Genomic DNA, 16,240 nt, shown 5'->3' on the forward strand with positions numbered 1-16,240 from the left:
AAAATTCTACTGAGTTAAATTTTTCACTACCACTATTATGATCCTGGGCCACATCATCGGGCTTTCAATAAAGTATACGGTGGGCCTTTAAATCCCAACACGTCCAAGATTGCTTATATATCCCGAGCTATACGTATCTACTCTCTCCATTACGATATAGGAGTCTTGTACTCTTGTTTGTTGCCGCAAGTAGGTTTCCATTAATATAAATGGCGGCAGAACTTCAGTTTGATGTGGCGGAGAAGATATTCATAGGATTTGATGTGAAAGAACTAATGCGGTTCAAGTGCGTGTGTAAGTCATGGCAATCCTTATAATCCAATCCATGTTTTGTTAATGCCCATGTAAAACATACTTACAACATTAATGTCCGCAAAAATAACAAACTTGGGCGTAGGATCATTACGTCTACTGCTTGCATGGTTGGTTCTTCTAATGGTCTGGTATGCATTTCTCCCGGAGGTGCTAAACTAGTGATAACCAATCCTTTGACACGAGTGTTGAGACTCATTGTGTTGGGGTTTCGGTTATGATTCGTGCATAGATGATTACATGGTTATAGTAGGGTTCATGAAAGATAATGGACCGGCACGTTTTCTTGTATTAACATTGCAAACATATACATGGAAATATATCGGGCTGGTGAACTATAGGAACATTGGTAGACAGTCTGCTATCTTATGTAACGGGGCACTTCACTGGTTTATGAAGACTACTAATCGTGAAAAAAATGAGAATGTTATTCTCTCTTTTGATTTATCTCTAAATGAATATAAGGAAATCCCCCTACCGGATGATCATGATAATAATAAATCTGATAGAGATCACAAATCACTCGGAATTATCAACGAATGCTTATGCATATGTGATGATCAAAAACCTTACCATATGTGGGTGATGAAAAACTACAATGTTAAAGAGTCTTGGGATCTAAGAGATTTGTATCAGTATGGAGATTATTGTGCTACGAAGTCTGATATTGTACACCATGTAGAATTAGTAGCTGGGGGTATTATTTCTTACAAGATCATTAGAAGCTCGTTGTCGGCGTACTGTGTTAGTGACCCTATATTTGTGCAAAGCCTTGCATCTCCCCATCTTTATAATAACGGGCGACCCAAGAAGGCCTCAAAGGTTTCTAAGAATAACAAGAAGGGTGTTTAAAGCGGGTCGGCAAGGTGTGGAGAAAGAGGCAAACAATAGCAAGAAGAATGTAAAGGTGCGTTTTAATCATGTTCTTATATCGAACCCTTGTTCTTTTTTCCTTCTAGAGTAATACGGAGTATTTGGCAAAACTAATGTTGTTAGCTTGAAGTTTTTTTTTTTGCCTAGCCGAAAGTTTCAGCTTTTATTTCTACAAATGGGTTGGGCAAAGTAACTCATGTTGTTATCAAAATTGTAGAATGGAATGAAAATAATGTACAAATCAAATGCATCCTGTGAAATAAAATGGTTAATTATATACCCAATTGGCGGTATTTAGATTATACAAAGCTCGATCTCTATAGTGTTGTCAGCAACCAACACGCAAGAGGTTAGGATTTAGGTTGATTTTTAGGTTTATGAGTTAGATTGATTGATTATTTTCCATCATCTATACACAAACAAAGAACATTTATATATCTTAGTTACAGAGGACTTCAAATGTCCCTTTTAGTTTCTGGTTTTTACATACTAATGAATATTATAAAATCTTATACAATATACTTAAGTCATCAACTGATTTTCAAGATGGTAAGTGTGTTAGTAGTCGTACACACGTGGTATATGCTTATAATGTAGCATGTATTAGAGATGGTCAGATCAGGAAAAACATGTGACGCATTTCAGTGTGATGCGGCGCATGGCTCATGGATGTGGCACACATTTTAATCAGAACAAAAGTGTATTCTTATGGAAGCTTCGGATGCGACTCGTACATCATCTCTACATTGCATATACCGAGGAGATTTCCTTAATTAGTCGACTCGTTTGTCTAAGTTTTTCATACACATGTTATATGCGTAGGTTGTGGGTAGGCATGAGCACATGTCAAAACCCAAACTGAATCCGAGAAACTGCTGTTTTGGTGGACCGAGGCCCGGACCCTGTCGGGTCGGTCCAGGTTCGGTGGGTTGAAAATGGGTTTTGGGTTTCTGGGCCTAAATCTCAGCCTTACTTGTGGGGATACACTACAAGCATTGTAAACTAATTGTGATTGATTGTGTACTCGTTTAAGGTAAGATAACCTACTTTTGCCATGAGATGGACACAATCTAACGTATTTGTTGTCTTAATTTGTTATGTTACTTAGTTTTAATTAACTGACATTGGCTTTGAATATGTGTCGTGTCTCTCAGGTTTGCAAGGATTGATAATAGTTGCATGAGTGAGGCTGGGTAGAATGATGGCTTAATGTATTAGGAGATGAAGACATTTCCTTAGCTTGGCTTCATTTAGTTAGACATTGACTATGATGTTTTACTTGTTTGTTTGGTTGTCTTTTGGAGTTCTTTAGTTTATGGTCATGATGCAATAAGTAACACCAAACTGGATTGAGTAACCGCACCGGTTAGGTGTCTGTTAAGTTTTTTTAAAAACAAATCTTATCGCATTTATTAGGATTTAAATCCCACCTTATAATGTAATTATAAGAATGCTCGATGTATGTAGTTCAGTGAAGCACATCTATATTGATCTTCTAAGTCATCAAAACAGAAAAAGGTTGAGGTAACTAGTTTGAAGAAGTACTTGAAAACAGGTTATAACTCACTGAAGTTGAATCAGTGAGTATGATACTGACTAAAACATACTTAATAACAATGTCCACAACAATAATGACAAGGTTGCATGTAGGATCGTTATGTCGTTTCACGACAGGTCTTTTTTTACTGCTCGCATGGTTGGACATACGCTACTCTTCTAATGGTCTAATATGAATCTCTCCCGTACGTGCCTGCTGAACTAGTGATACCAGGGTTGTGAAAACTGCCAAATTTGTACTCTCCAGTTTTTTTTTTCTTGTAATATTTGGCAAAGTTTAACCAACTTATATAGTTGAAAATTTATGCCAGATGACAATTTTTATATTTGAACATCGATTTAGATATTCTGAATCACATCTAAACTAAAACTCCAATCATCTAAACAAGTAAACCCAACTTTTACAATGAAGTTTATTGGTCCTTTGATTGACTACATCAGTCCAAATATTGACGCAACAAGTTACCCAAGAATGTGATGCTTCTAAGTATATAGTAAAAGTTATTCCAAAAAAATTATGCTATATATAAAAGAAATGATCTGTAAGATATTACTAAGAAACTAGACATCATCAAGCTAAACGTTTGACTCCAAAAGTACCACCAGTTGGTGTCTTCAAGTCGTAGGTCGATTTAACTGTATTTGCGTTGTCATCCAATCAGTACCTTCTTGCACATTACCAGATGGGTAAGCAAGCTGCCATTGTAGTAATTTTTGCTGCCACTCACCAATAACCGGACCTCCATTTTTAAGTTTCAAAAGCTTCATTATAGTCGGCCCATTTATCAAAGGTTGAACCTCCCATACTTTCTCTAAGCCTAATTTCAAGATTTCCTCCTCTGCATTCTTGTACACTCCTATTTTTCTCTCAAATGAAGAGTCTTCGTTTAAAAGGGTCGACAACATCAATGCAGCCCGCCAAAGATCTTTGATGTTGTGAACAACAATACCTATCAAGATTCTCAATTTCAATGAACTAGGAACATCAATCATATCTGAATTCCAATCAACCTCAACAGGTTCTGCACTTTCTTCAGTTGGAACCATAAAAGGGGTTAAAGCTAAGAACTTTTCAGCTGCATTGTGCAATCTGTTGACATTGACAGCATCGCTAGATTTGAGCTTAAGAGAATTCTTAAAAATGTGATTCACAGCTGATGCCGTTCTCCTTTTCTTATCTCCATTAAGGTTATTTCTAAGTGGAAGGAATAATGCCGCAAACAAGTACAATCTCCTTTGTTCATCACTCAAGGTACAAGATCCTACCTCACAAAGAAATCTCGATGCTGCACTCATGTACCAAAGACAAATCCTATCACGTTCTTCTGAGATTGGAGGGTCATACTTTGAAGGCAATTTGAAGACAACCCAGAATAGGCCTAACTCGGACAAGCATGTTATTGCTTTGACCGGTTGGTTGCCACCAACCATACGATCTATCTCGTGACCAACACGTTCTCTACTGATTTTATCAGAAAAGGCGGTTTTCACATCATTATCAGCAGCTGCAACTTTCAGCTCTTCAACCATCTCAAATTCAAACCTAGTAGCAAAACGAATGGCTCTAAGAACTCTCAAAGGGTCATCCAAAAATCTTTCTTTTGGGGGTAAAGGAGTCACAATTTTACCAGATTTCAGATCATCAAGTCCTCCCCCTGTGAAATCTTCAACTAAGCAAGAATTAATGTTATAAAACAAGCTATTAATGGTCAGATCCCTTCTGTATGCATCCCGTTTTGCAGGACAAAACCCCATGGTTGGACTTCTACCGTTTTCAGTGTTATTTTCGGATATTAAGTTAACAAAATCAATCCAAACATCAAAAAGACGCCTTGTTGCTGTTTCCAAGTGCTTGCCTTGATGCGGTTTGCTTGGAATAACACCAAATCCTGGTGTTTCTTCTCCCGTAGATACCAAGTAATCGTTCACCTTTTCACAAAATTCTCTACCCAACATATTATCAAGAGCAATATCAATATCATAACACTCTTTTCCTAATAGCTTGTCTCTAACCCACCCACCAGCAACCCGAAGTTGCGTTTCAAGATTAAAATGGTGAACAACTTGAAGCAACTTCCCAAATATCTGCCTTTCTTTATCAGTTAAACTGATATTTTCTTTCACCACAACACTTGAGGAAGCCGATAACGTCCCATTTGTATTCGACATTATTGCTCTGCAGCACCAGTACAAAACTTGAGATCTGTAGTTCCTTAGTATTGGCAATTATTAAGGAAGTTGCACAAAGTTGTGCTATATATAAAAGTCTTGCTTCCTAGCTGCAAATGCACATCGACGAGAAACAATTACTACAGATTCCAAAGTAAGCTATTACAGTATATTATTGCTTCCGGTTATCTTAAATAATACTCGTAATTAAGCTATTAATATATTGTTATTCTTGATACTTGTGAATTTCCAAAACAATAAGTCAATAACTATAATTCTACAAACATGGGCTATATGTGAATTTGATCGAAACTAATCACTTTTTGCATACTGAGTTAAGTATATAATTCATCGTTGAACTTATGAAAAGACACTTTCCAATTTACCAAGTACTATCAGTTGTGTCAACTTTAGGCTTAAAACTTTAAAGTCTCTGTCACACCCAACACATCAAACAATACCATAAGATTGGTAGATCTTGAATCACCGAAACCTTGAATTAAGCCAATATTGACTTTTCTTTTTCTCGAATTAAAACAAAAGAAAATATACTTGTTCTTCTTACGTGAACCCCAAATTAAAACAAAGATTTATTATTATTAATATTATTATACTTTGTTTGTTTTGAATGGGAACTAAAACGATTTTAGTTCTTTCCGTTTCATCGACTGCCGAGGAACGAGATGCTTTATATTTTTAAGTTTTTATTGCGTTTACATTATTAGCAGGGTATATATAAGGTAATAATTAACTTAACCTCCAAGCAATGGCTTTTATAAATATAATTGTTTCAAATAATATAGATCTTAATACTAGTTGATTAAATCTCATAACTAAATGTAGATTTTTCATAATTCAAATTTTTTTCCACAAAACTTGTTGTATAGCTATTTGGTAATACAAATTAATAAAATGGTTTTTTTTTACCTGACCATACCCATTTCTTCCATTATCTAGCGTGTTTATGACGTTACATAACTCGAACGCTGGTGTACGTGCTCTCATACTCTCATTGTAGACCTAATATACCACTCAATTTGTTGGATCAAAATGTCTGGGAGCATTTTGAATGCGTTTTATACTAGTGGGTCAAAAGCTTTTTGGATAATCATATTTTAAGCGTAAGTGTCTATGTATATGTTAACATAATATTTTTTGATTTAATTTGAATGATGATGTGACTTTGGCAAATTGGGTCTGGGTATATTATATTGGAAACCAAAATAAGTTCAGCATGTTTGTTTACTATGCTTGAAGATTTAGTGTCGCTGAGATGGCCGGTGTGCTCGAACATTTGTATATGTCATACAAGATGGCCTTCGACAAGTTCGAGTTGGTACGTAACTTAAACTTGAAAAGTAGCTAATAAGTTTTTCTCAAAAAACATAAACGATCATCGATATCTAGCGTGGACAATAATGAATTTTTTTGACTTTGAATACTATTTTCAATTGTGTATTCAAGAAATTACGAGTAATATTTTCCACCACTACAACTATAATATTCCTGGCCGGGCCACACAATCGGGCTTAATTACAATGTATATGGTGGGCCTTCATTTCCCAAGAAGTCCAAATTACATATATATTCTCTCCATTACGAGTTCCTCAATTAGATATTCATAGGATTTGATGTGAAAGAGCTAACGCGATTCAAAAGTGTGTGTAAGTCATGGCAATCTTTTATATCCAATCCTCGTTTTGTTTATGCCCATCTAGAAAATACTTACAACATTAATGTCCGAAACAGTAACATAGGTGATCCTAGGATCGTTATCCCGTCGTTCCATGGTTGCACTCTTCTAATGGTCTGGTATGCATTTCTCCCGTAGATGCCAAACTAGTCATAACCAATCCTTTGACAAAAGAGTTGATAAAGCTGCCAAAATTTATGTCGATCTCACGAGACTCATTGTGTTGGGGTTTTGGTTATGATTCGTCCGTAGATGATTACAAGGTTATAGTAGGGCTCGAGATATATGATGCACCGACACGTTTTGTCATGTTTACATTGAAAACGAATACTTGGAAACAGATTGGAGTGGTGAACTATAGGAACATCGGTAGCCGATCTGCTATGTTATGTAACGGGGCACTTCACCGGTTTATGAAGACTACTAATTGCCGAAATAATGAGAATAAAGTTATTCTCTCTTTTGATTTAATTCTAAATGAATTTAAGGAAATCCCCCAACCCGATGATAATAACATTTCACTCGTATATAAATCTGATGGATATCACAAAACACTTGGAAGTATCAACGGATGTTTATGCATATGTGATGGTCAACGACCTTTCCATATGTGGGTAATGAAAAACTACAACGAAAAAGAGTCTTGGGAAGGGTTTCCTTGGGAGTCTGGAGAGTTTCGTGCGAAAAGCTATCGTTTTCTACACCAAGTAAAATTGGTAGGGGACATTGTTTCTTATGAGATTACAAGCACGTTGGTGTGGGACTACGTTCGTGACCCTATATTTCTACAAACCCTTGTATCTCCCCGTCATTATTATAATGGGCGACCCGGCCAGAAAGGCGTTCAAGGTTCCTAAGAATAAGAATAATAAGCTGATGGTAATATACTAGGTATTTTACCCCGCGTGATGCGCGGCTAGCTAAAAAGATTATTTTATACATTAGTAAATAGCTATTCTATAGGTTTATTATGTAAAAATTGATTATGTTATAGTTCATGGTTAATTCATGTATCATTTGGTCACCCTTTGTTTTTTCGGACATGTCGATAGCACAGTCACTTAACCTACTATAGTGATTACACATCCCTTCTAAGAACATTTAACCTAAGATATTTTGATATCATCAACAACACCATTTGTGTAGCCATAAATCGCGTAAAAATGTATTCACCTTATAGATTAACACTACAACAAATCAAACATAAATCGATAATGTAGCATGTTATCTATTCATCAAACGTAATAATATGTACAAAGTAAAAAACCAAACATGACAAAAATTTAGTCATATAAAATATACATAAATTTAGTCATATGAAATACACATAAATACAATACGGATAAGTAAAAAAAACCCAATAAGAGAAATAAGAGAAAATCATTATAGTTTTTGCTTTTTATTATATAATAGACTTTGTTTTGTGATTTGAATAACAACCAACTTTAGTTAAAGTTTCGGCAAAAAGAAAAAAAAGGAGAGAAACAACAAAATTGATTGGTCATATATAACTAATAATATATTCAAATAATTTCTAAAATTTGATATAGTCTTTAAAGTTGTATATATTTTAATAAATAATATTATTTTTGTCAAATATGTGTGCCAATTTAGTAGATGCATGGACGTTATTTTATTTTTTTAATATGAATTTTGATATTATTTTTTTATATTATATTTAATAAAATAAAATAGATTATTTTGAGAATAAATAAAGGTTATAAAATAAATATATTGTAAAAAATGTATGGAGATACCACGTAGGATAAAATCCTATGTGACAATATTTAAAATTAGCTTTAAATTGAAAGAAGGCTTTAGAAGGTTAGGATTCTTATTGTTTTAATATAGATATAGATCATTTTCTTATTTCCTAGTTTAATTTTTTTTTCTTCTATCTTCTTATGTTTTGTGTGTCATTATAATCTTTGTTGAAGGCATAAAATCTGAACATAGCCTAGAATGAGTTGTTGGTGGCCTCAGGATTGATTTATATTGATTTCGAGTGATTTAATGACCCTAATTGTGGTTAGATGAATTCTGTAACTATAAATATGTTGGTATCTACCTTCAATTGGCCACCAAAACATGTCTACTTTGTTGGTCGCCCAGATATGCGCCGCATACCTCATGTATATGTCGCATATCAGGGCCTCTTGGGAAGGATGCGATGAATAGATCATCAATGGGTCACTTACTTTCATCAGTAACTCTGGTGGCTACTTTTGGTTGAGCATTAGATGTGGCGCATACAATTCGTATATGGCGGAAGCTTTGTATGCGACTCATTGATGTAGACGGAAACTTAGATATAGGGGTGTTCATCAAACCGTCAAAACCGGACCAAACCGGGGTACTTGGATTGGTTTGGTCGGATTGAATTGTTAAAGCCTGGTCTGACGTTTTAATTTTTGAAAAACCGAGTTCTTTGGTCCGGTTACGGTTTGAGCAAAACGTAAACCGTCAAAAACCGGACCGGACCAAAAGATATATATGTATATATATAATATATTTACTTCACATATTTATCAACTTTTACCAAAGATATTCTACTTACATATTTTAGTATTATGCGCAATATATTATCAGGTATTTTAGTTCAGATATATTATAAAAAAAAATTTTGGTAGACAATTATAAGATATTCTAATAAACATTTATTTATATTATATAAATATACTTTTTCTTTCATTCTTTCCTATTTTTAGTTTATCCTTTTATTTTTTTTCATCTTCATTACTCCACTATTTTCCACTCAAAGATCAAAATTATAAGACTCGAGTCCTTCATCACCTTTAATATTTCATATTTTGTGAGTATAAAACACAATATAATTGTAACTTTATTAGTGTTTTTATTAATAATATTACGATCATAGTGTTCGTGATATTTATTTGAGTAATAAAAGAAAGAAAAACCCATAATGTTATACATATAGTAACATTATAAATCATTTAGTTCCATCCTTTTTTTTCCGACTAAGTTGTTGATAAACCCAAAATGTCCCTCCCTTTATATTCACTATTTTAAAGATCTCCACTTGAAATACCTATAATATCATTAATGAGCTTAATTTACAACATCTACACTTAACAATTAAATAACTACACAGAGAGTAGTATGTTATTGTACCTGCATAAGCGAAACAAGGATGGGAAGAGGCTGACGGAACCCATACTCGTAATCGAAATCCTGCAGCGTGGTGGAGGCGAGACGATCATTGTCAATATCGTCACAGTTGTTGATGATTTCCGAACGAGAAACACAGAAATAATTAACCTCATCCATGATTTCGGTTGGTATATCGATATACACCTCCTCCCCTGTATATAATCCCTCTAATACATACTCACGGATCCTTTCCGATTCAAAGCAACATCTGACATCCATTCTGATTACCTCATCGTCCCCGCAACGAAAATCAAACTCCAACTCGCGATCAAACGAATTCACCAACTTCAACTTTTCTGACATGATGATGGTCCAATATACGGATTGATTTATGAATGGCGATTTATTATTTGGGGGGAAAACTCAGAGAGATTACGATTTATTAGGGTTAGGGTTTTGGATTTTTCTGGGTTTTTTTTCGATTTAACCCCTATTTATAGAATAGGAAGTTAAAAAATGCATAAATGGTCCTTGTGGTTTGATGACTTTCGCATTCTCCAACGTTATTTTTTTTTCTTTTATGTTTTCTGCTTGGCACAAATCTTACTTGAATGTTTTCAAAGTCTTGCGTACTCTATAAATTTTACCTTTGTGTTTTATCTACTATTTTCCTTTTCCTTTTTTTTTCTACATAAATAAATCTTGCCATAAATCTTAATTTTATGTTTTGTTTCCATTTATCAATTCCACATAGGATATAAATCTTACTTTTACGTTTTATTTACTACTTTTCATTAATAAATTTTACATACCACATAAATCTTGAAATAAACATGAACATATCTCAAAAGGGGAAAAAACAGAGAATTTTACGATTTATTAGGGTTAGGTTTTGGGTTTTTCTAGAATCTTTTCGATTTAACCATTATTTATAGAACGAGAAGTTACTATATGCATATATGGTCCTTGTGGTTTGATGAGTTGAGAATTCTCCATCATTATTTTTTTTTCCTCTCTTTTAGCAAAACCCGTCTGTACTATCTAAGTCTCTAGCACACTACAAATCTTGGCATAAATCTTACTTTTTATGTTATGTTTCCATTTATAAATTCCTACATAGATACGAATCTTACTTTTATGTTTTATTTACTATTTTCCATTTATAAATTCCACATACGATATAAATCTTGCCATAAATTTTACTTTTATATTTTGTTTCCATTTATAAATTCTTAGATACGAGCCTACTTATATGTTTTGTTTCCATTCCACATACCTTATACATCTTACTTTTACGTTTTATTTATTACTTATCATTTATAAATTCTATATACGATATAGATCTTGACATAAAAGTGGGGTCTGAGTTAACATAAATAGAGTTGTTAGTTAGTATTTAACATTTTACACATCACAATGACATCTAATTGGGCCGTATGTAGCAGTGACGGATCTAGGAATGAATATTACGTGTGTCCAATTTTAGTTTATGGGAAAAAAAATAAAAATTTCCCCGTATTCGGTCGGGTCGGGTTTTTACAAAACATCGTATATTCTAAATTGTAATTTTATCGCAAAGCGAGTTCTTTCAAAACCTACCTATTAATAATTAAGCGAAATTCTCATAAGATTCCCTGTTTTACCTTGTCATAACATTAACTTAACTTCTATTCTGACAATTATCATAACTATGAAAAAAGGAAATGAGTTTTTATTATTAAACAAAACTTACTATAAGAAATGGTTCTTGGTAAATTTTGTTTAATTAGTCAAACTAGTGCAAACCATGAAGTGGAAGTATTACTAGTAGGGATGCAAACCATGAAGTGGAAGTATTTCTAGTAAGGAAAGGCAAGCACATTCTTGCAAGAAATTACTTATGAGTTGTTGCAATTGATCTTTACGCGCGCGCGCTGTTATAAATGATTGTGTATTTCTAGTAAGGAAAGGCAAGCACATTCTTGCAAGAAATTATTTATGAGTTGTTGCAATTGATCTTTACTAGGAATAAAATAAGTTTGGGGTGGGGGGTGGGGTGGGGGTTTTATCAATTTTTTTGATGGTTCAGATATAAACAAAGTAAAAGTCACATTATTTTTGGATTTACCTAACTTATTTTTATGTAAAAAAACATGTACGCAGTACACCCATATCGAGTTTTAAGAGATATCTCATTTATCAAAAAAATTTACAGCGACAAATAAACACTGCTATTTGAGCAACAACTAGCCCATCTTCAAGGATCAGGTGCAAGAGATATCTAATTAGCACATGATTATCAATCTATCATTATATACTACTACTACTGCTACAAATATTTACAGTGAAAGAGCTCTATTAAATAGGTTGATGATTGAATTACACAAATTGGATAGTGATATTCTCGTTGGCCACAACATATCTGGCTTTGACTTGGATGTGCTTCTCAACTGAGTGAAGGTTCAACTATTAACAAAAAGTTTCTTTGTAGTAGTGCGATTTGTTTTGCAGTATGCTTGATTACTGAAATTTCAGTAAAAGAACTGATGGTTGTAGCGTCTTATGTGTTATATTAATATAAGTAAAAAAGACAGTATTTGTAGAGTTTATTGATAGCATGTTATTTGCAGGTGTCTAACGTTCCTAACAAGCTGTGGTCCAAAATTGGGCGGCTAACACTCTGAGATGCCTAGACTCAATAAAGGAAGCTCGGTTTTTGGATCCAGAGCAAGTCCAGGAATTATGACTTGCATTGCAGGCCGCCTTTTATGTGATATTTTTTTATGTTCACGTGAGGAGGTGTGAAAGGAAGTTTGGTAATACAATAAGACCACAAATTAGTATTATATGTTACAGACAATAAACATTCAATGCAGATTAGTTATTTGTTGACTGAACTTTCTATACTCAACTGAATAAGAACCGAAAGGAGATTGCTCCACATAATATTCCCCAGATGTTCCAGAGCTCTCAGAGCCTAATGGAAGTTGTATGTTCACTGCCCAATTTGGTCAATATATAAAATGTCATTTTTCGTTATCTATTTTAATGACAAGTGTTCCCATATTAGTTTGATTGCACTATCGATTATCACAAATACTGTATATCTGCAGATTGAGATTGGGGAGACAGATACATGGTTGTCAACTGACCATTATTAGTGGTAATCTTTGGGGAGAAAATCTTCAGGTAACTAGTGAAAACCATCTACTACTAATGGACTCTTTCACACAAACTGTTGGCTGACATATCAAAAATAAAAAAAACTCATACGTATACATGATGACAGGGAGCTAGAGCTCAAAGAGTTGAGTATCTCTTGTTGCATACGTTCCATGCTAAAAAGTTTAAGGTACCAGACAAGTTTTATTCGCCAAAGGAGAGTAAAGTAGCAAAGCGTAAATCGGATGACTCGGAGGAAAAAGTAGTCAATGATTTAGGGGTGAATGATGAGATTGAAAATGAGCCTGTAAAATCCAAAAAAGCACCGTCGTATGCAGGTGGATTGGTGTTGGAACCCAAAAAAGGTTTATATGATAGATACGAGTATATATTACTTTGGGATTTCAACAGTCTCTACCCTTCTATCATCCAGGTTTGTCATATCTTCATCAAGCTTACTGCTTGGCTTTCTAAACTTTCTCTCTAAACATTTTCTGAATAAACCTTGTAGTTTCTGTCTGCATGTTTTTTCATCAGATAGATCCCAAGTTGGTTTAGTTCCCTGCTTACCGTCCTCAAAAACAACTGGAGTTCTACCTGAGGTAAAAGTTATGTCATCTAAAAGCATTTGCCACCAATAATGATTAAAATGTGTCTATATGCTCTTGCTTTCTGTAGCTTATTGAGAAATTTGGTTGAGAGAACGAAACTTGTAAAAGAGTGGTTGAAGACTGCAACGGGTCTCAAGAGAATGCTCTTACTTAAAAAGTAGAAATATGCAGCTGTGAAAGAGCAAATAAGAGATGGGAAAGTCTACAAGGTACTTGATTATATTCATTCTACTGGGTGCTCTTTTAACACATGGTTATTTCCTGTTGTAGTTCATAAATGTTCTCATTTGTGTAGGTTATAGAGCGAAAAGGTCTTGATATGGTGCGAGGTGACTGGAGTTTGGTATCAAAGGTGACTGGAGTAACGCTATAAGTCAACTCTAGAAGTTAAATCATTACAATAACATTACCCAACCGAAATTTGCATCTGCAAAGCTCTAAAATTATGCTCACAAGTTTCAGGTCGAGGTAAAGTTCGTGGAGAAAAAGGTTGCCAGAATAACACCTGTTGTAATAGCATCAATGGCAGCACAGAAGATCAGGGATCAGTGCGATTATGGTTGGGTGAACTTATCCGATTTGCTCAACTTTTCTACAATCTAGCTACTTTAAATCCAATTGGCTTGCAAATCATGTTAGAACTCAAGAGTTTTGTGCATCTGCCATAAAAGCAGATGTGTGGATGGGTGATGATAGACTAAATGTATATAATATATTATATATTTTTTCTTCAACTTATATTTGTAAGCTGCGATGCATGGCAGTATTGTTACTATCACATGTACGTTGTAAATTTCAACTAAAACTGTTGTAGCGGGCTAATGCCCCCATTTATTCTATTGTGTATCCGCCACATATATCTACTGCATCAAGACAAATGTATTTTTGAATTCATATTGCAAATGTTGGTCAATTACAGAATACAGAACATACATGTTCACTAAAGAGAAGTAAGAATTTGTTTTGTTTTATTTCAAATACTTGTGATCCCCCTAAAATTAAAACCCCATTTGTTCTCCACCACATTTCAGTATGCCGTATGGTAACTAGAAACAAAGTTTTGCAGATTAATCAACTAGTAAGCTCCAGTCAGCCCTTTTTCTAGCAATAGAACAATACTTCATCAAAGAACCAAGATGATTATTATTATTATGAATTGATATGTATATGATGATTACAAACTAATCAAAATACCAAGATGGTATTTGAAAGAAAAGAAAAGCCTTAATCTGGGTAACAAAACTTCACATTTTGCATATGTTGTATATGAGAAGAAGAAAGAAAGAAAGAATGAATGAATGAAAGAATTATATATCACAACTTCATATCTTGCATAACAGCCCAGAGTATCAACCAACTTCAGCATTGTCCCTCTAGTCAATATGGGCTTCACCTTTGACCCTATGTTCTTTTCTCAATATAACAGGAACACACCCTGCATAATGATACCATGAGTCCAATATCAAAAATAGATGTTTAAATCTTAAAGTGAAATAGACATACATCATTGTACTTAGGAAGATAGCCCTCACTCCCACAAGGTAATCCAGCAGCAATGCGGTTGACATCTTTGTTTGTCTTATCGAGAGCACTTGATTTCTGATATGGAGAAATTACGTCATAAGAGGTTGTCTCAGTAAGCTTCTCATCCCCATCCTTTGCTAGGCTCACTTGTTCAATAACATCTTTGGTCAGCTTCACCTGTAAGATAAATATTATCAAATCAGTAAGTTCTGCATATAATAGACAGATACCAAAGTATGCTTTTGAAGAAACACTACACAGAACAATATGATGCAACTAGACAGATCTGATACAACTGAACATTCAACTTCTATTCAAAATAACCACCAAGCTTGTTACTTCCATTTGCTGAACCATGAGTTGATAACAATTCAGTTGCTTCAGAAATCTATCATGCTTCACCAAATACTAACCCCTAAACTCTGACCCATTATGGGCTACACTAACCAACAGCCTAAACTAGAATGGAAGGTTATATAAAAGCGTCATAAGCACAAAAGGTTTACCAGTGTCGGCAGAAGCTCCAAAGCATTCGGCTGAAGAGCAGAAGCCTCAGCCATCCGGGGTCTTTTAGATGATACGTTAGCCTGCACTGCCTTCAAGCCAACTGTTATCAAGCCGTTCAATCTACCCTATAGAACAGCAAAACAAACATGATAAGTGTACAAGCAAATGAAAACTATCATCCAAAGCTACGACACACGTGTGACAGATGTGCTAATTTAAGGAATAAAGAACCTCGTTGGCTTCTTCCATCTCGATACTTGCATTATCAAGTCTATCTAACATTGATGAGTCTTCGCTAACAAATGAAACCTTCATAAAAGCCTCCACCAACCCACCTAAGTGGTGATGGCATATGCTTATAGCATGTACTAGAGATGGGCAAATCAGGCAAAATACAAAACGGTTCTTGGCTTGGCCCAAACCGGCCTGATAAAAGCCCTGTCCATGCATGGGCAGCTTAGTAAGTTAGGCAATTGCGTAGAACCCCCATAACCCAAAACCCCCTAATTAAGTTTTAATCAAGTTGGTACATGTATTTATGAAATTTAGGCTTGTTTTAATATTTAATCAGCAGTTGTGTTTTACATTCTCAACCAATACTTGGGACTTAAAGTTGCTTTCTTGATATTTATATATAATTTCTATTCAATTGTTTTGCTTTCTTGTAATAGTAATTTTGGTTTAACTGATACTAATTTTTTTAATAATTTCTCAAAATTTTTGCTTGAGTTTATTTTTAGTT

At 34.4% G+C, this 16,240-nt stretch overlaps 3 protein-coding genes across 3 annotated transcripts; 2 read left to right on the forward strand and 1 right to left on the reverse strand.

Annotated features, from left to right (window-relative positions):
- Positions 1–209: 209 nt before the first annotated feature.
- LOC122604696 (F-box/kelch-repeat protein At3g06240-like) lies at positions 210–1,164 on the forward strand. Its single transcript, XM_043777565.1, has 2 exons — positions 210–294; positions 545–1,164. The coding sequence occupies exons 1-2, from the start codon at positions 210–212 to the stop codon at positions 1,162–1,164; spliced, it is 705 nt and encodes a 234-aa protein (XP_043633500.1).
- A 2,193-nt stretch (positions 1,165–3,357) lies between these two features.
- On the reverse strand, positions 3,358–5,861 carry LOC122604697 (tRNA nucleotidyltransferase cca2-like). The gene is made up of 2 exons (XM_043777567.1): positions 5,839–5,861; positions 3,358–4,945 (listed from the first exon to the last, which is right to left on the reverse strand). The coding sequence occupies exons 1-2, from the start codon at positions 5,859–5,861 to the stop codon at positions 3,358–3,360; spliced, it is 1,611 nt and encodes a 536-aa protein (XP_043633502.1).
- A 323-nt stretch (positions 5,862–6,184) lies between these two features.
- Positions 6,185–7,461, forward strand: LOC122604698 (F-box/kelch-repeat protein At3g06240-like). The gene is made up of 2 exons (XM_043777568.1): positions 6,185–6,247; positions 6,679–7,461. The coding sequence occupies exons 1-2, from the start codon at positions 6,185–6,187 to the stop codon at positions 7,459–7,461; spliced, it is 846 nt and encodes a 281-aa protein (XP_043633503.1).
- The last annotated feature ends 8,779 nt before the right edge of the window (positions 7,462–16,240 follow it).

Source organism: Erigeron canadensis, chromosome 6 (genome assembly GCF_010389155.1).
Source record: "Erigeron canadensis isolate Cc75 chromosome 6, C_canadensis_v1, whole genome shotgun sequence".
Lineage (NCBI taxonomy): Eukaryota > Viridiplantae > Streptophyta > Magnoliopsida > Asterales > Asteraceae > Erigeron > Erigeron canadensis.